We start from the raw sequence: 25,828 nt of genomic DNA, 5'->3' as shown, positions 1-25,828 counted from the left end.
TTTTTGAGATAGGGTCTCACTCTGCCATCCAGGCTGGAGTGCAGTGGCACGATTTTGGCTCACTGCAACCTCTGCCTCCTGGGTTCAAGCGCTTCTGCTGCCTCAGTCTCTGGAGTAGCTGGGATTAGAGGCATGTGCCACCACGCCCACCTAATTTTTATTTTTATTTTTTATTTTTTTTGAGACGGAGTTTTGCTCTTCTTGCCCAGGCTGTAGTGCAATGGTGTGATCTTTGCTCACTGCAATCTCTGTCTTCTGGTTCAAGCAGCTCTCCTGCCTCAGCCTCCCAAGTAGCTATTTTTAGTAGAGACGGGGTTTCACCATGTTGGCCAGGCTGGTCTCAAAGTCCTGGCCTCAAGTGATCTGCCTGCCTCGGCCTCCCAAAGTGCTGGGATTACAGGCATAAGCCATCGTGCCTGGCCTACAAAATACATTTGAAAGCATCAACAACAGACTAAACCAAGCATAAGAATCAGATGTCAGAACTTGGAGACAGGTCTTTTGAAATAACCCAGTCAGGCAAAAATAAGAAATAAAAAACGAAGAAAGCCTTTGTGATCTATGGGACACGATAAAGCGACCAAATATACAAATCACCTGTATCCCCAAAGGAAGAGAATATAAGAGTTCCAAAAACTATTTAATGAAATAATAAATTAAAATTTCTGAAGTCTATCAAGAGACTAGACATTCAGATGCAGGGGGACCAGTAATCCCTAAGCAGACACAATGCAAAAAGTCTTTCCCATGGAATATTATAGCCAAAATGTCTAAAGTCAATGACAAAAAAAAATCCTGAACAAGAGAAAAGTGACTAATCACCTATAAAGAAACCCCCATTAGACTAACAGCAGATTTCTAAGTAGAAACCTTACAGACCAGGAATGGGATGATAAATTCAAAATGCTGAAAGAAAAAAACCTGCCAGTCAAGGACACTCACTATTAATATATCCAGAAAAAAAAATCCTTCATAAATTTAGGAAAAATAAAGTATTTCCCAGGTAAGTAAAAGCTAAGGGAATTCATCACCAGTAAGCCAGCCCTACAAGATGTGATCAAGGGAACTCTAAACCTGAAAGCAAAAGAATGACCTTTACCATCTTGAAAACACATGAAAATACAAAACTCAATGATAAAGCAAACACACAAATGAGAAAGAGAAAGGATTTATGGTACAACCACAGATAACCACTAAATCACAATGACAAACAATAAGAGAAGAAGAAAGGACAAAAGAATATGGAAAAACACCAGAAAATAACAATATGGCAGGAACAAAACCACACATATCAATAATAAACTTGAATGTAAAACTAAAAATAGAACTACCATACAATCAGCAATCTCAGCACGGGGTATCCATCCAAAGGAAAGGAAATTAGTATACTGAAGAGATATTGCAGCACTATTCAGTTACCAAAACATGGAATCAACCTAACTGCTTATCAATAGATGAATGGATAAAGAAAATGTTGTGTATATACACAATGGAATAATAAAGTAATTAGGGCATAAAATTAATGATATCATGTCATTTGCAGCAACATGAATGGAACTAGGGGGTCATTATTTTAAGTGAAATAAATCAGGCATACAAAGACAAATATTGCACGTTCTCATATGTGGAAGCTAAAAATATTCTCTCATAGAAAGTAGAATAATTGATACTAGAGGCTAGGAAGGATGGGTTGGTAGGGGTGGACAATGAAGAGCAGTAGCTTAACAGGTACAAACATAAGATTAGAAAACAGGTATACTCTGTTGTCAAAGGAGAGCATAGTAACTATTGTTAACAACAATGTATTATATATTTCAAAGTAGCTGGAAGACAGGACTTAAATTGTTCCCAACATAAAGAAATGACAAATACACAAAATGGTAGACAATTTAACCACTCTTAATTGATCATCACACATTCCACACAATGTAACAACATATTACATGTACCCAATAAATATGTAAAATATTATGTATCAATTTTTAAAACAGAAAATCAGAACCATAAAATTCTACTTTCTCACCCACACATATCACTCAAATGCATTCTGTGGTTCTATATTCTACCTTCCCAAACCACCTAATCCAGAAAATAAATAAAGACATAGAATAGTCTGTATTCAGCAAATCCTTCAGCATTTTTTATGGCACAAGATATTTTCTAGGTGCCCTGAACCATACCAGAAATCAGCTGAAATATTAATATCTTTTACACGAGGTCAACTTCTCCACATAATGTCAGTAAGATTCAATTTACTTCAAATGCTTTTCAAAAATTAAAAATAAGAATAAATCACAGTCCAACTTCTCTTCTGTACAAGTCTAATATATAGCATGATCACAAGTAGTTGAAAAAATTAAAAAATGAGAAGGACATCTGGAAATGGTGCCTGATACTTGTAATCCCAGCACTTTGGGAGACCAAGACAGGAGGATCTCCTGAGTTCAGGAGTTCAAGACCAGCCTGGGCAACATGGTGAAACCCACTCTCTACAGCAAAAAAAAAACCCACAAAAATTCGTTGGGCATGGTGGTGCATGCATGTCTGTAGTCCCAGCTACTAAGGCAGCTGAGGTGGGAAGATCATTTGAACCAGGGAAGTCGAGGTTGCAGTGAGCCATGTTACACCACGCCCTCCAGCCTGGATAACAAAGCAAGACCCCATCTCAAAAAAAAAAGGACAAGGACATGCTAACTTTGAAAATTAAGGTAATAATTTCTGGAAATAGTATGTATTTCCTGGAAGCTAGCATTATATTAAAAGTTTCTGTATGTTAAAGAACTCGTATGGCTTCTGCATTCCACAAACCATTTATAAACTTACCCTGATTTGCACAGGTTTATAATTTTATTCCTACAAATTAATCTATTATTTTGATCTGAGGTTTCCCAATGTTCATATTTAATCACACTCACCACCAATTAGTCACCAACTATATTTTAAATGTAAGAAATCAAGGAGATGAAAGTCATGGCCCATGGCTTTGAAGTACTTATAATCTATTTTGGTTAAGTTACAACCAAAGTTGAACAACAGCAGTATAAAGAACAAACGAAGTCAGAATGGTATAACAATTATAATATAAAAAAGTTATACCAGAGAGTAATCTCTCAAGGTAAGGCAATCAGGAAAAACTTCCTAAAGGCAAAGAAACTTGAGATGGACATTTAGAAAAGTAGGAAGAAAAAAAAATAGGTCAAATCTTGTGTGTATGACTTTGCGCAACTTACTATCCTTCTTTAAACCTCAGGTTTCTTCATCCATAGGAAATTCAAACAAGAGGGACATGTTTAAAAGCAAACAGAAATTAATGAGATATTTACTAATGAGGCTGTACATGATGACTACATGCTATTTTATTCAGAAAATATTAAAACATTACCAGTTACTGTTGTCTACTCAAGATATGACATATTAGGATTTGAAATGTTATTTCTATTTTACTTTGTGACAGTTAATCATCTGATAAGGGATTAATGGAAGTTCATAAAATATTATGATCTTATACAGAAATGAGACTCATAAAAGAATCTTCAAATGAAGAGAAGAAAAGAAGGTTCCTCTAAGAGGAGAGACAGAGTCTAACATATTTCCTAAATTACTAAGCAAAATGTAAAAAGAGGCCAGGATGGATGTCCTTGATTTCCTCTTCAAATACACAAATAACTAGATAAAGCTTACAAAAAGTCTCATATTACAAGAGATATTGAATTTCTTCAAAAGGACTGCACAAATTACAATTAGAATTACATAACATGGCAGTAACAGATACAATGTGCTTGAAAATTTCATTTTAAAAAATATACCTTAATGAAAGTAGAGAAAGTAGTATGAGACTGGTAGAAAAGAAGGAGCTAGAAGCTAGAAGACCTGGATTCTAGATTTGTAACTATCAAGTCACATAACTTCTCTAAACCGCTGCCATTTTTCTCAAATATAATTAAATCCATCTTCACGTGATTATTTTGAGGACTAAAGCAGTAAACGTTGGTGAAAATGGCATCCTATAAAAACTTAATAAATATTAGGCAAGATAATTTGGCAAGAAAATGTTCAAGAAGAATTTCTATTAAAGTAAAATCAAAAGTGAAAATTCACTATGTGTAAGAGATCCTACCATAAGAAATTCCCATATGTATTTAAATGGTTGATGAGAACCCAGAAGTTGGTAAGTACTGCTCAGTTGTCAGCCAGGGGAAAAAATGTAGTAAAAAAAAAAAAAAGGGGAGGGGGGACATTAAGATCAGAAAAACAAGAAGGAAAAGCTCTAGAAATCCAGTTATTAAATGTACAAAGAGGAACAGAACTTTTAAAAATCACTATTTAGCAAAAATCACAGTAAGAAATTGTTTCAGGCAACAGTCATCAATATATGTGAAAGGAGTCAAAGTTGAGGTTTAATAGGATATTACATAGTTTCAAAGTATCTCTGCACAATTACAAAAGACAGAACTAGCACCTTTTTGATGGAGAAAACCAGCACATCCATCTTAATCAAATGAGTAAAATTAACATCCCCAGTAGTGGAGATACACCACATACCTCCTGGTGTGATGCACTGAGAGTAACACATCACTTCTGCTGTATTCTGGGGGAAAATAAATAATCTGAATCTAATCATGAGGAAAAATCAAACAAACCCAAACTGAGGAACATTCTATAAAATAGCTGGCTTATGCACTTCAAAATTATCAATGTCATTAAGCACAATGAAAGACTAACGAACTAATCCATATTAAAGAAAACAAAAGAGGCATGGCAGCTGAATGCTATGTATGATGATATTTCTTTTGCTATGAAGATATTATTAGGACAACTGGCAAAATCTGATTTAGCTTTATAGATTAGTTAATATTATTACATCATTGTTAATCTGCTACACTGTTAATTAACTGGTGTTAATCACATAAAATATTGTCTGAATTAGTCTGCTCAGGCTGCCATAACAAAATATCATGGACTGGGTAGCTTAAAGAACAGAATTTTATTTTTCACAGTTCTGACGACTGAAAATTAGAAATCAGGGTGCCAGCATGGTCAGGTTCTGGTACGTTCTCTCTTCCTCTCTTGTAGATGGCTGCCTTCTAGTTGGGTCCTCAAATGGCAGTGAAAGAAGGAGAGCCCAAGCTCTCTGGTGTACTTGCTTGTAAGGACAATAATGTCATCATGAAGGCCCTGTTCTCAGGACCTCATCTAAACCTAATCACTCCCAAAGCCTCCATCTCCAAACCACCATATTAGGGGCTAGGGGGTCAACATATGAACTTTCAGGGCATACAAATTCAGTCCATAATAATATCCCTGTCAAAAAATTCTATACACAGACTCATATACAGACAGAGGAAAGAGAAAAAGAGAAAGAAAAAGCAAATATTATTGTTTATGGATTCTGAGTGAAAGCTATATGGCAATTCTTCGTACTACTATTACTTTTCCATAAGTCTGAAATTATGTCAAAATCAAAATAAAAAGTTAAAAGAAAACAACAACTCATTACTGATCTCTCTATACCTCTACATAGGCAACTGGTTGCTTTGATTAAAAGTTATTAGAAACCACAACAGTTCTGCTGGCAAATATGTAATTGTCAAGAAAAATCAGATGCTTAAGTGTTCCCAAAAAATCTTCCAAAGAAACATCTATATTGAAGTTACTTTACATTGGCTTGTTCCTAAAGCTCATTTTCCATGTCCATAAACTTCTTCCAAGAGGGAAAACAGTGTGTAACATCTGTTTCTAATTTCACATAATCTGCTATTGTGGATATAAAAGATCTGTTGATTATCACATCTATCTCCCTGCTCATGCTAAAAAACAAAAACAAGCACAAACTCTGCATGTTTTCAGAAAAGAATGTTTAATTTCATCATTAAAAAAATAAGAGATTACACACAACAGGTTAGAAATAGAGATGAAGCTCACTCAATGTAATGATTCTATTAACGATTCTATTTTTTTTCACTCAATCTCATTTTTCTTCCTCTATGACTTTCTCAGTAGGTAGTAAATTAACTTTAAAGGCTGCTAGGGAATACTTGTTGAACTCACTAGCCAATGTCTACAGATATTAACACTCAATACCCTTAATTATACAATACTATTTAACCTTCTTCATAAAAATTATCTTCATATTGAACTTAAGAAGCAACTTACCTAACCATAGGACTACTAGGGATAAAGATGAAAAACCATTCCTATCAACGTAGTTAAAATTACTTGGTGAGAAAAGGGTTCCACAGTCAAGTTTATAAAATGTTGAGTAAAAGTAAATTAATCAAGTCATTTTTTACTAGAATATATCACATTTTTTAACATGTTAATATATATATTCTAAGTCTCAAGGTGGGAAATGATTTATAGTAGCACAGAAATCCTAATATCTTAGAGAGTAACTATATAGTTACTTTTTACTTTTTACAACATACATGTTGTAAAAAGCTACATTATACAATATTATCCAATAATGTAACAAAGATTCTGTTTTTGTTAATTGATGCCAAATTAAAGGCTTGATTGTATCTCAGGCAACTATGTCAATGAATAAAGATAACTTCTAGCTTACCATTGTGCACCCTTGACCATCCATCTCTTTCACAGTCTCTTCCAGAAGATCCAAATAAAGTATCAGCCCTGGGACTTGGGGGATCAACCTAGAGGAAGCAGGATTTTTAGGTAAAAGAGAGTTTAAACATTCCTAGGCTTTCAATCTCATGGCACTAGAAAAACTACTAGAGTACAGGGAGCATATATAATCAGGGAAACATGATGGTGCCCATGAGAGTCAGGCATGTTCCAAAGAGTTTATTCAAGTATTTTGCTGTTTGTTGCAAAATAAAATTGAAATTTAACTTCAAAAATTTTTAATTATATATATACGTGCCTACTTTAAAATGAACAGACTTGGAATTGAAATGTTTATTACTCCAGTGCCTAGTTTGCTTTCCATCACAAGGTTAAAAAAAGAGAAATATACTTTGCCATATTTTTAAAAGTCTAGCCATTTGCTTCTTATCTCCTTAGCATGGACATTTTGAATTCAAACAGTCTTTATTTGGCTGCTTTCAGAGCCCAGCATGCTCAGTGATCTATAGCTTAATATAATAATAGTTAACCACATTTCCTAACAAAAAGTAAAAAGAATGACACAAATGTGTAAAAAAAATTCCTATTCATCAAAATTTAAAATTTTCATGCATCAAAAAATAATATCAACAGAATGAAAAGGCAACCCATTGAATCAGCGACAATATTTACAAATCATTTATTGGATAAGGGGTTATTATCCAGAATAAAGAACCCCTACAACTTAATAACAAAAACAAATAGATTTAAAAATGAACTTGTTTATCCAAAGAAGTTATACAAATGGCCAATAAGAACATGAAAAGAAAAAATTCAACAACCCTAATCATTAAGGAGACAGAAATCAAAATCATAGTGAGATACTACTTCACTGTAATTTTGAGATACCACAAAATCATAGTGACGTACCCATTAGGATGGCTATTATGAAAATAAAGTGTGGGAGAAGATGTGAATAAATTTGAACACTTGGAATTTGTTGGTGTGCAGTGCAAAATGGTACACCTGCTATAAAAAACACTATGTCAGGGTCTCAAACAATTTAAAACAGAATTACCAAATGACTCAGCAATTTTTCATCTAGGTATATACCCAAAAGAGTTGAAAGCAGGGCCTCAAAAATATATTTGTACACCTATGTTTACAGCAGCGTTATTCACACTGTACACACTGTGACACAGCAACATTACTCGTAATATCCAAAAGATGGAAGCAACCCAAGTGTCTATCAAGAGGAGAATGAACAAACAAATGTAGTATATACGTATAAGAGAACATTATTCAACTGTAAAAGAGAAATTCTCACATATGCTATAACATAGATGAACCTTTATGAATATTATACTAAGTTAAACAAGCCAATCCAAATAGGACACATGATGTATAATCACACTTATATGAGGTACCAAGAGTAGTCAAATTCATAGAAATAGTAGAATGGTAGTGGTTGTCAGGGGTTGGGGGAGACAGGAATGGAAAGCTATTGCTTAATGGGCACAGAGTTTCAGTTTAGCAAGATGAAAAAAGTTCTAGGGATAGATGGTGATATGGTTGTATAACAACATGAATATATTTAATGTTTCTAAACTACACACTTAAAGATGGTTAAAATGGTAAATTTTATAATATATATAACCACAATTTAAAAAAATAAATTTTTTTAAAAGACAACCCACACAATGGGTAAAATGTGGTATATAGTCTTACAACAGGATATAATTAAGCCATAAAAAGGAATCAAGTACTGATATATGCAACATGGATGAACCTCAAAAACACTGTGCTAAGTGAAAAAAGCCAGACACAAAAGGCCAAATGTTGTATAATTATATTTATATGAAATGGTAGAATAGGCAAATTCATAGAGACAGAAAGCAGATTAGTGATTGCCAAGACTATGGGAAGGAAGGAATGGAGAGTGAATACTTAATAAGTACAGAGTTTCCATTTAGGAGATGAAGAAATTCTGGAACCAGATAGCTGCATAACACTGTGAACATCCTTAAAACAACTGAATTGTACACTTTAAATTCGAAATGGTAAACTTATGTATATTTTACCACAATCGAAAAAGAAAAGATCTTATTCTGCATAAATGGAAAATAAAAAGGCTGTTTTAGTCCTCTAGGATAATTGCACCAGTTTCTTTGGAAGCATGTTAATTGATTTCTTAAAACTGTTTCCTTATTCTTTAAGATGAAAGAATCTTGGAAGCACGCTAATTGATTTCTTAAAACTGTTTCCTTATTCTTTAAGATTACTTTTCATACCATGTACATTGACTACAATGTCTTTCCCAAAAGTGTTACATTTTGCATATGCATGTATTAAGTGAAAATTGTGTTTGGTTACCAATTTGCTAAGTGCTTCTAAAACCATGGATGGCTATGGAGAAAAAAAAATCTCTATGTTTACAAATACAATCGGAAAATCCACTTTCCTATTTAATAATGTAAGCAATTTTCTAAGTATAGACTTAGGAGTAGGCATTTCTGCTTATTGAAAAGCTAGGGAGGGAAACCATTTAAATACAAATTTCAAAGTCTGTATCAAGCAGTATTAGAATTATTCCATTCTAAACACTGACATAAAAAGTAATAATAAAACAAACATTTAAAGAAAAGCAGTTATTTTTCCAAACAATTTTAATGTGGCTTACCCCTAAAATATTTCAGTTTATTTTTGTACATAGCATTTTAATTAAAATGTTACTATTCCTTCAGATGAAAATATAGTATATCCTTTCTTTTCAATTTAATTTGTAATTGTGGGAAGACTTAAAATTAAAGGCATTCGAAAACTGTCACCAAATATGCAACTAAAATATTATCTGAATATTGGCCAAACAACAACAAAAAAGTGAACAAAAGTTAAAATCAAATTCTGTAGAAATGAGAAAAGTAGTCACAATAACCTCAATAAAATGTTGCCACTTAAAAGTATCCATTATACTATAAATTTTCTCTTATGATAAAACAATCTGTTACTTAAGAGTTAAAAAAAATGACTCAGTCAAAATACAGGTGGAATGAAATGTTGCTTAAGACAATATTTAAATTGTTTTAAAAAGGTATCATAAAGAAAATCTGAACTTTCAGGTTGTGTATGTTCAAAAAGTTATTAGACCACCGAAAGGGCATATTTACATGTTGGATGAATTCATTTTAGAATTTATAAAAAATGAATTAAAGACATTAGTCAGAAATATTTTTATAGATATCCCAAAAAGTTATTTTGCTTCTATCAGCACTTAAATCTTGAGGTTCACTATTATTATATATGTATATATAATATTAATCCATATTTTTATTAGTTTGAAAGCTTTCAGTAAAGAATTGCTTTTAAGGTAAAAATACTTTGTAAAAATTCAGGAAACTATGAGGATTCTGAGGGAGTCCTTTCCTAAACATTCTGATTACAAACCCTTAAATTTAGCCAAAGTCTACTTGATAATCATATAAACACAAGACTCTAAATTTCAACTATATCAAAAGCACAATTCAGTACAGATAGACTAGAACTAGGTTACCCTTAAATGAACTTTTTTCATTTTCAAAGGCCTTCCCATAATCATCAAACAATAATTTGCTTTGAAGATCCATCATACAAAACTTACCCAAGGGATGTAATTTAAAAGGAAACTTACTTTCCATTCTAATTTTTATAATTTAAAAAAGGAGGGTCTTCCTTTTCATAAAGAATATTTGGTTCTCTTTTAAAGCCCTACTCTGCCATTTTAGTACTAATGTCAATTACAACCAAGTTCAATTAGTAGCGTTATTATGCTATCTACTGTATAAGAAAGGAAACCGGTACTGAGAGGATTTAACATGGCATTCGTAACACAGCTTGATCTCTGTCAGGTCTGAAGACTGAAAAAAAGCAAGTTCTTTCATTCGAAATTAATTTCCCATCTTAGACTGCTAGGGTAGCAGTCAGGAGAGAAAAGTATTATTAATATAAGCTAGAAGTTGAAAGATATTTCAGAATAACATTTTTTTGGGGGGAAAAAAGCTGATCAGTTTCAAATAGAAATGCTTAAGAGAACACATACATGTCTAATCACAAATGGAGGTTTATCTGTTTCTTTTTTGAACTCATAGGGTCCCAGATTTAAATGGGCCAGCCGCCGCCTGGTGTCTTCAGATAGCTCACACATGCGTCTTTTTGTGTAGGGAGATGGAGAGTGTGATTTTGAAGAAATTGTAGGCTGTTCGTAGTTTTTTGCATTTATACAGTATTTACTTCTCTCAGGTGACTTGGATTTTTTCTTTTGTGATCTTGATGTTCTGTTTTGCAGTCTGCCATGTGATTTTTCAACTGGAGCCAAATGGTAAATATATTTATCCTAAACATAAAAAATAAAAATTAACTTGGTCAAAGGGGATTTTTAAAATTCCTGTTGGTGGGGAAAAAATTAAAAAGTAATTTATATAAGACACGCAAAATCTATCAAAGCCAACTAGATCAGTCCTTCCTATCTGTGCTGATCCTGGGATAAGTCAAATTCACATTCTCCTAGATAACTCTTTCTGCAGTAGTTATTAAAGTACGTTGTCTCAAACTTCCTTAAGTCCAACTAACAAGGACTTTATAAAAATTAAAGCCCGATACTTAATCACTTGAAAAATTAAAGAAACAAAGTCAAAAAAATTATTTTTCAGTATACTAAAAAAGTGCAAACATTGGTTACATATATATTTAAATATTCATGTAATTGGCTATATAAGAGAACTATGTTTAGTAATGTTAAAAATACATGCCAAATCAATTGATTACAAAATCTTTAAAGATAAAACTATAAAAATAAGTTTCATCCCTTCTGCTATAATTATATATATATGTACAACACAAAAATATAAAGAACTCTATACATATTTTAATGAAATGTGTTATTTGGATTGTAATACATACTTTTAAGCTCCCTTCCAAGCTGTAACTTCACAATGACAGATAAACATACCATCTTAATTCTGTCCCATATTTTTATAAAATTAGAAACATAAGAAGCATTATAAACTTAATAACATTTTATCTAATAAAACTGGTTAGCAGTCTAAAAGTTTTGAGGCTAAAATTTGATAATTCTAACTTTTTTACTGTTAGAATAACATCTTATTCAAATAATCTCTGCCTGATAAATGCCTTAATAGTTGGATTACAAGCAAGTAATACAATATTTCTTCATACTTTATCCAGAGTTATAAGAAGCTTTTCAATTCAAGAAAATGGACTATGGAGAATTTTTAAATGTCTTCCTAACTTTAATCACTTTTAAAAGCCACCAATCCTACCTCCTGCTCTACTTCCTCAACACCTCTCTCGACTTGCTAAGGGTAACTAAGTGAATAAAATACAAATGTGAATAGGATGAAGAAGAGTCAAATTTTTTAAGTGGATACACAGGAAAGAAAATTAATTTTCCTAATTGGAAAAGTAAGTTTCAGCTAGGGCAATGGTCTATGCATTTCATACAGACCAGCTGCATCAGATTACTCCATCTTTCCTTCTTCTGTAGTTCGTGGTATGCTTCTGGACCTTCTCCACCTTGTTCAAAGACTTCAAAAAGTAATTCAGAATTTTTCTACCATATCCATTTCACCCATCTCTATGACATCACAGACTTACAGAAGCAAGGAATGTCAGCACTAAAAATGATCTTTGAGTTTACTAAAACATTCAAGCAATTAATCTTTCTAAGATCTTGGAATCATGAGTTTCTATCAGCTTTAATTGTCTAATTCTACTCCATCTTGGATTTCATAAATATGCAGATCCCTTGCATCCCAATTCTGAAAACCCCTTGCTGACCAAAACCTCTTTTCCTCAAACTACTTCTTGACTCACTGAATCTGTTACTTGCCTTTCTCATCTCCTCAGTCCCTAGAACTCTTCCCCCAAGTTTTTTACAGTTTTAATATCTCTTACCTCCAGACCCAACTAAACTCATAATCATCCATTTCAGCAATGCTGTAAAGTTCTTTCTTATATCTACCTCTGATTATATCAAACCGTAATTAACCTCATCTTTATTAAAGCTTTTAATACTGCATACTACTAGAGAAAGTTATAAATTACATACTGTCTACTACAAATGCATGCTGTCTAACCCTACTTATTCCTTAATGGATCCTGTTCATGCCTAGCAAAACTTTTAAAAAGTGACTGTGTTATACCATTTATAAAATGGACTGACCATGTGACTTGCTTTGGACAACAGGAAAATAGCACATGCAGCACAAGGAGAGAGACTTCAAAAGTGTTTATCCTCTCTTATTCCTGAAACCTTCCTGCCACCACATGAATGAGCTGGAATTCTTAGCCTGACAGATGATGGGACTATCTCATCCCAGCTGAAATGAAGCTCATCACCAGAAATTTAAGATCCTTCCCTGGGCAAAACATCTGCCACTGTCCGACATGTGAGTAAAGCCATCCTAAACCATTCATCCCTAGCCAACCATTCTAGACTAAAGAAATCAACCAGCAGATCCACAGAACTGTGAGAAACACTTGCTGTTTTAAGTCACTAAGTTAGTGAGGTCTGTAATACAACCAAAGCTATGTGACACAGCCGATTAACAAATTTATATTCAAAAAGTTACTATTGATATTTAACTATTTAATAATGAATTCCACTTTGCAGTAGGTAAAACCATTTTAATAATGTTACATGCCAGGCATATTGCATATATTCCCTAATCTTTACAGCAGCCTTATGAGGAACTCGAACCCAGATTTGTCTGTTTCTGGAAAGAATATTTAAAGAAAATGTATTTCCTTAAATACTGACACCAATGCCTTTTCTCTCATATCTCTGTTCAATAAAGATCCCAAGTCCAAAACTAAAAATAAAATGGAAGACTCTTGTCAAAAGTTTACAGAGGGAAATGTTAGTTCATAAGTACAATTAAACTATGAATGGGTAATGGCTTTACATTTAGAAATGGCTTTCACCTAGCTGTACCCTTAGAATGTATGTACTTTTCTGTGTGTATGCTATATTTCAGACAAAAAGTTAAAAAGAAAAAAAAGACTTCTCTATCCATCTATTGGAAGAACATACTCTAGTGTGAAGAAAAAAAAATGTCTGAGTCCAGGCAAAGCATATCTAACCATTTACAATGTGCACAGTGCACATCTCTAAAACAAGTCAATAACATATCTCTGCATTTGGCAAGCATAGGTTTTTAGAGCTCTAAAAGCTGTGTTTCAGCTTGCATCTAAAAGATAAATAACTACAGCCTGACTCTGAATTATTAAATATCTTTCTAAATCAAATAAGAATGTTCCCCTCAATAATTCCATATTTTACCTTTCTTGGCTTAAGTCACAGTTATCATCCTCAGCAAATTTACTTGAATACTGATAATGCAGTAAATGAACAATCCACTCCTTCCATGGTAAGCCCAGTCCTGCCCTTTTGAGCCCTCTGGGCTTTATATATTATTGGCTCTTCATCATAGATAGGTCACTGTTACCCCATCACAATGCAACTGCACATGAGTGATATCTGGACATTATTAGATAACCTGTGGACAAGGAAGTAAGCCACCCTGGTGACTCAGTAATAAGTCAGACTAGGCCAGGCACATAAGTGCACACCTGTAATCCCAGAATTTTGGGAGACCGAGGTGGGCAGATTGCTTGAGCCCCGGCGTTCGAGACTAGCCTGGGCAACACGGCAAATTCTATCTCAAAAAAATACAAAAGTTAGCCGCGTATGGTGGCATGCACCTGTAGTCCCAGCTACTAAGGGGACTGATGCAGAAGGATTGTTTGAACCCAAGAGGTCAAAGCTGCATGCCACTGCACTCTACCCTGGGCAACAGAGTGAGACCCTGTCTCAAAAATATAAAAAAAAAAAGGAAAAACAAGAAGAAGTCAGACAAATGGAGTATTAGATCCAGATATCTCAGCTTACTAAAGGCTGTTTTCAAAGACATAGATGATCCTTAGGCTGGAATGTCCAAGATTCTCTTGATCTGGCAGTACCAGTATGGCCACCAAACTGAGCAACAGTCCCTCAAGAAATCAGAGACAGTCAAGAAACCATACTCACTAAACACCAGTATCCCAGTCTGATAACTCTGGTAACATCTGCTAAAAAAGGTATCCTTTGAACTTTTTGCAGTATCCTGTAACTTCCATAACATTTAAAGAAGCCTAGATCTCTGTGAGACTACGTGATCCTAACATCTTTATGGCAGCTTGATTTCTGTGCACTAAAACCAAAAAGTCCAAGAAGTAAAAAAATAGTAGTAATAATAATCACAAGATGACATCCTCTATCATACACACCAAGCTCTTCATTCTCACATTTACTAAGATGTAACCAAACTGTTAAATACCTATATTGTTTTACTTCAACTAAAAATTGACCCCCCAAAAAGTGAAAAGAGCTACAGCCAAAATAAATAACGCTTGCCAAAAGGCCACAAATATGACCAAATAAATTAAACCATTAAATACTTTATACAAATAATTTTAACCTGAGTGCGGCATTTCCTTGAACTTATCAGACATTCAGTAATCACTGAAGTGGTAGAAAATTCCAGCTTTGGAGCATTTCCCTGAGAAGAAAAAAGGCTATTATTAGACATTTCCATTTAAATAGAGATAATTATTAATGATAAGAATATGACCTAAAGTAACAAACACCTGTCAAAGTTTAGCTGTTTCACTGTTAGTCTGAACTTTTCATTAAAGATAAAGACAACATAGTATGGCTAAATGTTAGCAAGTAACAGTGTCTCTGCTGATGATTCCATCATGAGTGATTATATTACTTTTATAAAATAATTAGTCTATTTTTTCATTTTTAAGTATTTCCCTGTCGAATTGTTTTAAATTTTTAAACTGATATAGCCATAAATATATAAACATACTTAATAAATTTCAGCTTTTTACTTTTACAACTTAAGACATATTTAACTATATAGTCAAGAAACAAATGTTAGTTTAATTTAGCCATTCCACAATGTATACATATATCAAACATCATGTTGTATATCATGAATATATACAATTGGTATTTCTCAATTAATTTTTTTTCTTAGAGACAAGGTCTCTGGAGTGTAGTGGTACCATCACAGCTCACTGCAGACTCTAACTCTTGGACTTAAGTGATCCTTTCCCCTCAGCCTTCCAAGTAGCTAGGACTACAGGACACACCACCACATTCAGCTAATTTTTTCATTATTTTGTAGATACAGGATCTCACTATGTCACGCAGGCTGGTGTCAAACTCCTGGCCTCAAGCAATCCTCCTGCCTCAGCCTCCCAAAGCACTAGAATTACAGGCATGAGCCACTGGGTCCGGTCTGTCCATTACAATTTTAAAAAAACAAAAACAAAAAACCCAGCTCCTCGGCATGTAGTTCTTGAAAGTAGAAAAGATAAGTCTCTACTAATTCTGCCAACATTTTTTCCTATAATGTATCTTACATTCATATCTAGAAATGAATGTGGCTTATATTTCTAACATTTCAATCACCACCTTGAACACTGTTTAAAATAAATAGAGATAAATGGTAAAATTCAAAAGGACAGTCACAAAGTATCTGTGAAAATATTTGGAAGCACACAATTATACATTCACCAAAACATTAAAGAATACAGTCTATGCCCAGGGCAGTTTCATTCTAATACAGTAAAAATCAGACATTGACCAAAGTATTAGGTTGGTGTAAAAGCAATTGTGATTCAATACCTACATTTGGCCTCAACAAATCAAGTCTGTGACCAGCTAAGCTTAAAAACATCATACATATTAAAGAAAAGGTAAATCGGAGTTGCCTAACAATTGACTGAACTGATGTACTCTCGAAAATATAACACTGTCAATCTTACCACATTCTATTCATTAGCATCACTACAGTCTACACTCAAGAAGAGTAGTTAGGCTACATTTTCAATGTGTGTTCTTCTGCAAACTTATCTTCATAGTGATATTCACTATATCTACTTGTTAATTACCTAGTACTACAAAACAAATTACCTTGAAACTTAGCGGTTTAAAGCATCAGTACACATTTATTATCTCAAGTAATTTCTATGGGTCAGAAATCTGAGGGAGGTTGAGCTACGTGTTTCTGTGTTGAAATTTCTCACGAAATTGTGGTCAAGATGTCATTTACGCTGCAGTCAACTGAAAACTTGACTGGAGCTTGAGAATCTGCTTCTCAAGAAGGTTCATTCACAGGGCTGTTGGCTGGAAGCCTCAGTTCCTTTCTAGCTTTTGGCAAGAACACTCAGCAAATCATAAACCTCTCCAAAGGGGTACTGAGTATCCTCATGATGTGGCTCTAGTTAATCAAAGTGGATGGATGATCCAAGAGCAAAGCAAGAAGGAAGCCACAATGATGTAGTCTCAGAATCTAACACTGTCACCCCTACCACATTCTATTCATTAGACTCACTAAGTATAATCCAAACTCAACGACAGAGTAGTTAGGCTACCTTTTCAATGAAAGAGTAGCAAAAATTTTGTGCACAGGTTTAAAACCACCAGTCTGCTCTCTGACCACAAATTACTTACATTCCTCTTACTTGCAAAATACATTCATGCCCTACCAGAAAAAAAAGAAAAGAATTAAAGTCTCATCCTTGTACAACTTCAGCTTGAAATCTAGGATGATGGCATCTAAATAAAATTCTGGTATAGATAAGGCTGCTGAGGTGTAGTTCCTTATGTACAACTCCTAAAATACAGTTTCTCACAATCAGAAGACATATGACCTAAAGAGAAAAGTTATCTGCCTCACACATGCCCAAGGTGCACATGTGCAGCAGGGACAGGACAATCACTATAGACATTCCTGTTTGAGCCTGGGAGGTCAAGGCTGCAGTAGGCCATGATCTCGCAACTGCACTCCAGCCTGGGTGACAAAGAAAGACCGTGTCTCAAAAACAAAACAAAACAAACAAAAGAATCCCTTGTTCATCAGTAAACCTCAGCTTTTCCTCTTCAGGTCTTCAATTTATTAGATGAGGCCCACTCAAATTGCCAAAGTAATCTCAAAGTTATCTCCTTTATTTAAAGTCAAGTGATTGTAAATATTAATCACACCTATCAAATACTTTTTAGAATAACATCTAGACTTGTGTTTGATCAAATAACTGGGCACCATAATCTAGCCAAATTGACACATAAGATTAATCATCACACCATTTCAAATGTCAGTTCATCTATGAAGTCTACAACAAGATGCAATTCATTCATTCAATCAAGAGACATTTATTAAGTACCTACTCCAGGCAAGGTACTGTGTTAAGAGTTAAATTCAAAGACGAGAAAGTCGAAGATTCTGTTTTTATGGAGTTCACAATCTAGAACAGGAGATATTATCATCATCTCTACTCCATCATCACCATCATGATATTCATGGCTATCATCATATCACTAACATTTATTGAGGGTTTATTTGCCAGACACTGCTATAACCATTTACAAGTTTACATTAATCCACCCAAAAACCCTATGATATTGCCATGTTATGGTGCTTTGCCAAAGGTTACTCAGTTCATCCATGAAAGTGCCAGAATTTAATCCCAAATGTTGTCTGAATCCTTGCCATAGTAAAGGCTTCAGGAGGATAGCCTGGGACTTACCGATGATTATGCAGAATCATAAGAATTCCCAGAAGGAGTGCATTGTTTTCCGCCAGGGCAACAAACTACTGATTGAAGCATTTTTCCTATTCGTATTTAAATATAATGATAGATACGGCTAGATTTAGAACTGCCAATTTGGTGTTCAGTTTATATATGTTCTATTTATTTCTATTCTTTGATTCTTTCTAGGAGTCTCACCGGCATATGCATAGGTAAGTGGTCATGCAATGAACCCACAGGAGTCCTACCCTCTACTGATGACCTGTGTATAGATTAGGAAATCATTCAAAATTGCAGCCAGGACTCCAGTCTCCCTTGGCTTTCACTTTTGGCTGGGCTCTCACTGTCTCCCCTTGATATGCAGTTTCACAGTCAGCCAGGAATAGGTGGAGAATTTATCTCAGCCCTTTATTGTTACCTTACTCCCAGGACCTCCCTGTCAACTTTCTGGCAGGTAATCCTTGCCCCAGTTAGAGCTCTGCCTAGCAAAGCTGTGGGGTTTCTTCATCTGCTCCAACTGAATCCACCACAGTTAGCTGGCAAAGCTGTGCTATTTGTGCCACTGCCCAAAACTGATTCTGTTCCCCCGGTAGCAAAGCTGTTGATTTTTGCACCTAGCTCCAGAATAGATAAACTCTAGTTCTCACTAGAGTTTATAACAGAATATAAGAACATCCCAGGCAAGAATGTTAACAGTCTCGCCAGTTTTTCCCAAAGCTTTAGGAGTTTTTCAAGCATGAAAACTTCTTCATTTGTCTTACCTTGTCAGTTTCCAGTATCCTGAATTTATTGTTTGTGAAAATTTTGTCTAGTTTTATAAGAACTCTCAATCTGTTCAAACTGCCATTCCTAGAAGTCCTAATTTTTATATATTTTTGTTTTAATAATCCATCATCTTCCAAATGAATGCAAAAGTAACTCAAATTAAATGATGAAAAGTAAATCCCTCTTAATGCTCCATACTCTTGAGTTTATATTACCACATTGGTATAATACAGAATTTTACATTACATTAAAGAGACCATAATTTTAAAATGTGATTATTTGTTCATTGTATGTTTCCACACAGATCTTGAAATACTCTTTGAAGACTTTCATAGTACAGAAGCTTGCTAATGGACACTGAAATATCCCCAAAGAAAGTATAGTTCTATAGACTTGCTACTTAGTCAACTTTTATACTTTCATAAAGATGAAGCTGCTTTTTCTTGGAATAGGGCATATCATAAATCTACAGGAAAAATTACTTAGTTCACTATATTTGTTCATATATCAACACTCTCCTTATTCGGACTACTCTAATATTTTATAAAATTAGTTTTAAAGGTCTATCCAAATAATTTCAAGCTGGATAATTTTTGCTTTTCCTCTTTTGAAATGGCATGGGCTTCTCTCAGTTTCTCTGCACGGAAGACTTACTTTCAGCAATAAAATATTTTCAAATCATCCACAGAACTTGAAGGAAGTTATAGTAAAAGATAGAGAGTAAGCTGTCACTTGATGCAGCTTTTAATTTTAGGTGTATGAATATATATTTCCATTATATAAATGTTTTACAACTAATCTATCTAAACTCCTACTAACAGACATATCAATTATTTCCATTTTTCACTATTATGAACCAACAGGTAAACATTCTTAAGAAGGCTCGTAGTATACCAGAGAGAATACATCTTTAAGATAGATACTGTATTAGTTCATTTTTAATGGTACTGATAAAGACATACCTGAGAATGGGCAATTTACAAAAGAAAGAGGTTTACTGGACTTACACTTCCACATGGTGGAATGCAGGGAGGAGCAAGTCACATCTTACATGGATGGTGGCAGGCAAAGAGAGAGCTTGTGCAAAGAAATTCCCATTTTTTAAACCATCAGATCTCATGAGACCCATTCACTATCATGAGAACAGCATGGGAAAGACCCATCCCCATGATTCAATCATCTCCCACCGGATCCCTCCCATAACTCATGAGAATTATGGGAGCTGCAAGATGAGATCTGGGTAGGGACCCAGAAACACACCACATCATTCAGTCCCTGGACCCTCCCAAATCTCATCTCTTCACATTTCAAAACCAATCATGCCTTCCCAACAGTCCCCCAAAGTCTTAACTCATTTCAGCATTAACTCAAAAGTCCACAGTCCAAAGTTTCATCAAGACAAGGCAAGTGCCTTCCACTTTTGAGCCTGTAAAATCAAAAACAAGTTAGTTACTTCCTAGATACAATGGGGGCATAGGCATTTAGTAAATACAACAATTCCAAATGGGAGAAATTGACCAAAACAAAGCGGCTACAGGCCCCATGCAAGTCCAAAATCCAGCAGGGCAATCAAATCTTAAAGCTCCAAAATGATCTCCTTTGACTCCATATCTCACATCCAGGTCACACTGATAGAAGAGGTGCGTTCCCCATGGTCTTGGGCAGCTCTGCCCCTGTGGCTTTGCAGGGTACAGCCTCCCTACTGGCTGCCTTTACTGGTTGGCACTGAGTGTCTGCAGCTTTTCCAGGCGCATGGTGCAAGCTGTCAGTAAATCTACCATTCTGGGATCTGGAGAATGGTGGCCCTCTTCTCACAGCTCCATTAGGCAGTGCCCCAGTAGGGACTCTGTGTGGAGGCTCTGACCTCACATTTCCCTTCCAGGCTGCCCTAGCAGAGGTTCTCCATGAGCACCTTGCTTTGCAGCAAACTTCTGCCTGGGCATCCAGGCGTTTCTACACATCTTCTGAAATCTAGGCAGAAGTTCCCAAACCTCAATTCTTGATTTCTGTGCACTTGCAGGCTCAACACCACATGGAAGCTGCCAAGGCTTGAGGCCTGCACCCTCTGAAGCCACGACCCAAGCTCTATGTCAGCCCCTTTCAGCCATGGCTGGAGTGGCTGAGACACAGCACCAAGTCCCTAGGCTGCACACAGCACAGGGACCCTGGGCCTAGCCCACAAAACCACTTTTTTTCCTCTTAGGCCTCAAGGCCTGCGATGGGAAGGGCTGCCACAAAGGTCTCTGACATGCCCTGGAGACATCTGCCCCATTGTCTTGGTGATTAACATTCAGCTCCTTGTTACTTATGCAAATTTCTATAGCTGGCTTGAATTTCTACTGAGAAAATTGAATTTTCTTTTCTATCCCATTGTCAGGCAGCAAATTTTCCAAACTTTTACGTTCCATTTCCCTTTTGAAATTGAATGCTTTTAACAGCACACAAGTCACCTCTTGAATGCTTTCCTGCTTAGAAATTTCTTCCACCAGATACCCCAAATCACCTCTCTCAAGTTCAAAGTTCCACAGATCTCTAGTGCAGGGGCAAAATGCTGCCAGTCTCTTTGCTAAAGCATAGCAAGAGTCACCCTTATTCCAGTTCCCAACAAATTTCTCATCTTCATCAGAGACAACCTCCGTCTAGACTTCATTGTCTATATCACTAACAGCATTTTAGTCAAAGCCATTCAACAAGTCTCTAGGAAGTTCCAAACTTTCCCACATCTTCCTGCCTTCTAAGCCCTCCAAACTGTTCCTCCATCTGCCCATTACCCAGTTCCAAATTCACTTCCACATTCTCCGGTATCTTACAGCAATGCCCCACTACCTGGGTACCAATTTACTGTATTAATCCATTGTCATATTGCTATCAAGAAATATCTGAGACTGGGTAATTTATCAGAAAAGAGGTTTAACTGACTCACAGTTTTGCATGGCTGGGAAGGCCTCAGGAAACTTACAATCACAGTGGAAGGGGAAGAGGCACATCATCTTACATGGCAGCAGGCGAGAGAGAAAATGTGTGTGCAGCAGGAAATGTCAAACACTTATAAAACCATCAGATTTTGTGAGAACTCACTTGCTATCATGAGAACAGCACGGGGGAAACCACCCTCATGATCCAATCACCTCCCACCAGGTCCCACCCCTGACACACAAGGATTACAGGGATTACAATTCAAGATAAGATTTGGGTGGGGACACAGAGCCTAACCACATCGCATGGTATAGCAGCATATAAAAGATTCTAAGTTTTTCATTTTTATCAGATTTATTAAATTTTCCCAATCTTATAGATATATAAATGAAATCATGTGGTTGCTTTAACTTGAGTTAGAGTATCTTTTCTGAATACTAATACTCTGAATACTAATGAGTTAGAGTATCTTTTCAAATGTTTGTTATCATCCCTTAGAGACAAAAATAAAGAGAAGAAAGAGACAGAGAGACAGAGATGGGATGGGGATGGGGAGAGAAGGGGATGACAGAGATTTGAAGAATGTCAATTACAATTTAAAAAATTTTGAATGGCACTTTTTTATTAAATCATTTTCATTTAGATTTCAATATGTTTAAGTAACCAATTTACTGTATTAGTCTGTTTTTACTTTGCGGTAAATAAATATCTTTATATGTTTAAGTAACATATTGAAATCTAAAACAATTAAGATTTAAACCACAAAACAATTAAGAAGTAAACTAAATTACACTTTGAATTTGTTCTTCACATTTAAGATGGCGAGCGCTATGCGGTGGTTGCTGACAATGATTTTCCATTAAACTGATTCAGAAAATTGCAAGCACTTACTCGAAGGCCAGAAATCCTCCTCATGGTAACCTGGCGGTTTGAATCATGGTGTCCAGACATTTGGTTTGGACCCGGAAACATGAAATCGCGTGTATTTTCGTCATACGTAGACAGTGTTTCACCCACTACAAGAAAGATATCCTATGATTCAAATTATAACAAAATATACTATTTAGAAACAAAATCCTCAAGTATGATATATCTATTGCCTGATGCCTCACTGAAATACCTGTTTTGGGTCATGTTTATTTTCTATGAAAGGAAAATTAAAATAAAGATATGTTAAAAATATTAACACATTTTCCTTTTTCAGAAACATATTACAAAAATATGAAGTTGGTCCAACATTTATATGTCAGTAACTATCTCCACGTTGGTTTTTGTTTGTTTTTGAGACAGACTTTCTTTTTTTTTTTTGAGACGGAGTTTCACTCTTTTTGCCCTGGCTGGAGTGCAATGGTGCCATCTCAGCTCACTGCAACCTCCACTCCACCCTGGGTTCAAGTGATTCTCCTCCCTCAGCCTCCCGAGTAGCTGGGACTACAGACACGCGCCACCACACCTAGCTATATATTTTTAGTAGAGACGGGGTTTCAACATGGTGACCAGGATGGTCTCAATCTCCTGACCTCATGATCTGCCCACCTTGGCCCCACAAAGTGCTGGGATTACAAGCGTGAGCCACCGCGCCCAGCCAGCACTCCACTTTTCACATAAAATAAAAATTTGATTAATATAGATGTCATCTATAATCACAGAAATCAATATCAGAAATGAAACTAGCCTCTATATTTTAACTCTGCCTTCTCCAGGGAACTGTAACATTTACTACATAAGTAAGGTTTTACTCTCTTCCCTTCCCTAATAATATGCAACACACAAAAACAATGATAATTAACTACTTTATCAATAAAAATATATAGTTTTAGAAAAATAGCAAAAACTTAAAATTCAATTTTTATGACTGTCACAAAATATTTTAGAATAATAAGTTATTTTCCATTTTCAATTATTACTATTCAATTTTAGAACAATGTATTAAAGTGACATTTATGATAATCTTTCTGTATATATTATTTTGGTCTACTGACATTTTACACATAGTAGATCAACAATAGAAACCTGACACTGTTCTTAACTTGGGAAGAGGAGGATAGATGAGATTTTTTTTGAGACGGAGTCTCGCTCTGTCACCCAGGCTGGAGTGCAATGGCATGATCTTGGCTCACTGCAACCTCTGCCTCCCGGGTTCAAGTGATTCTTCTGTCTCAGCCTCCCGAGTAGTTGGGATTACAGATGCCCACCACCACACCTGGATAATTTTTGTACTTCTAGTAGAGACGGGGTTTCACCATGTTGGTCAGGCTGGTCTCGAACTCCTGACCTCAGGTGATCCGCCTGCCTCAGCCTCCCAAAGTGCTGGGGTTACAGGCGTGAGCCACCATGCCCGGCCTGGAAAGATGAGATTTTAAAGTAAAGAAAATGTCACTGACATGAGTTCCCAAGTCAATTTACTTTATCAGTATATAATACACTATATTATATCCATATCAAATAATATAGTGTAATCAATATATAATACATTATATTATATATTACATCAATTTATGATATATTGTATATATTACATCAATATATATTACCTGGTGGAACTAGCTGTATCAACTCGAACACTGCTGTATCATCTAAAAGTTTAAAGAAAAATTTCCTTAAATAAACAAATTAATAACAAAAAAATTACTGAATTTACCACAGGAGTGTCTAAAAGCCAAAGTACTCACTAGGTAGATTACATATATGTTTATATACTAGTATATAATGTACACTTCTTTTTTTTTTTGAGACAGGGTTTTGCTCTGTCGCCAGGCTGGAGTGCAGCGGTGCAATTTTGGCTCACTGCAACCTCCACCTCCTGGATTCGAGCAATTCCCCTGCCTCAGCCTCCCAAGTAGCTGGGACTACAGGTATGCGCCACCACGCCTGGATTTTTTTTTTTTTTTTTTTTATTTTAGTAAAGACGGGGTTTCACCATGTTGGCCAGGATGGTCTCAATCTCCTGACCTGGAGATCCACCCGCCTCGGCCTTCCGAAGTGCTGGGATTACAGGTGTGAGCCACCGTGCCCAGCCTAATGTATACTTTTATAAATATAAATTATGTCTATTTCTTAAGCAGAGTGGTGAGTACAGTGAGGTACATTGACTCTTAAACAACTTGAGCGTTAGGGGCACCAACACCTGTGCCATCAAAAATCCATGTATAATTTTTGACTTCCCAAAATCTTAACTTAATAGCCTACTGTTGACCAGAAGCATTACTAGGAACATAGCTGATTAGCATATATTTTATGCTATATGTATTATATACTGTATTCTTAAAATAAAGTAAGCTAGAGAAAAGAAAATGTTATTAAGAAAATCCTAAGGATGAGAAAACACATTTATGGTACTGTATTTATTTATACCGTAAGTTTATATTGTCTGTTTACAAGATAAATTGTCTGTTTGAAATGGAATGCAACCACAGCTGTAGACCTCTATGTATGGTACATATCAAGCAATTCAACTTTTTCTTGTAATGTCATGACTTTTCTCTGCTTCTTGAGAGCACTTCCAGCATGACTAGTGAAACTTTGTATGGGTTGCCTGAACTATAAGTGATGAATTGCGGGAGGCTCAGTGCGGACAAGTGTGAGAGATAAAAACTCCAGAGAAATTCAATCATTGGGTTCTCAAGTTGTTGTTAAGTTTTACTTCCAGGAGTTCTACTAGGTTCTCACTATAAATACTGGAGAAAAATCCCCTCATATTTCCACCAGCAGGGAGAAGAGAAAAGAAACCATTTTGAAGCATGTCAGAGCATTCCATTATTAACAAGACCTGACCTCAGGAGAAATTCTTTTTCTACAGCCTCATCTACTGGGCTCATATCAGAGCCTAACCTATCTGAGAAAGAAAATACTCAACTCCAGCCAGCTCTGAACTTCTACTTGTGGGAAGAAAATAACCCAACTCCAGCTCCCTCTAGCCTTCCATGTGAGAGAAGGGAAATACCCAACT

General features: G+C 35.4%; 1 protein-coding gene across 14 annotated transcripts in view; it reads right to left on the bottom strand.

The window, feature by feature from the left end:
• The window catches only part of SPATA6 (spermatogenesis associated 6), a 172,660-nt gene that overhangs the window by 91,667 nt on the left and 55,165 nt on the right, over positions 1–25,828 (bottom strand). For 9 of the 14 annotated variants that reach the window (XM_063712537.1, XM_063712515.1, XM_063712516.1 and 6 more), the window contains exons 4-8: positions 24,414–24,455; positions 22,771–22,895; positions 15,075–15,155; positions 10,637–10,930; positions 6,563–6,650 (exon numbers count right to left, since the gene is read on the bottom strand). In XM_063712537.1, coding sequence (XP_063568607.1) covers positions 6,563–6,650; positions 10,637–10,930; positions 15,075–15,155; positions 22,771–22,895; positions 24,414–24,455 — 630 coding nt within the window. Of the gene's footprint in view, positions 1–6,562; positions 6,651–10,636; positions 10,931–15,074; positions 15,156–22,770; positions 22,912–24,413; positions 24,456–25,828 lie in introns of those variants that run through there. The other 5 variants (XM_063712520.1, XM_063712541.1, XM_054535060.2 and 2 more) reach the window with 2 other exon arrangements.

The sequence above is a fragment of the Pongo abelii genome, chromosome 1 (assembly GCF_028885655.2).
Source record: "Pongo abelii isolate AG06213 chromosome 1, NHGRI_mPonAbe1-v2.0_pri, whole genome shotgun sequence".
NCBI classification, from domain to species: Eukaryota; Metazoa; Chordata; class Mammalia; order Primates; family Hominidae; genus Pongo; species Pongo abelii.
Note: the sequence above shows the minus strand (reverse complement) of the source record. Positions and strands in the feature narration are given on the sequence as shown.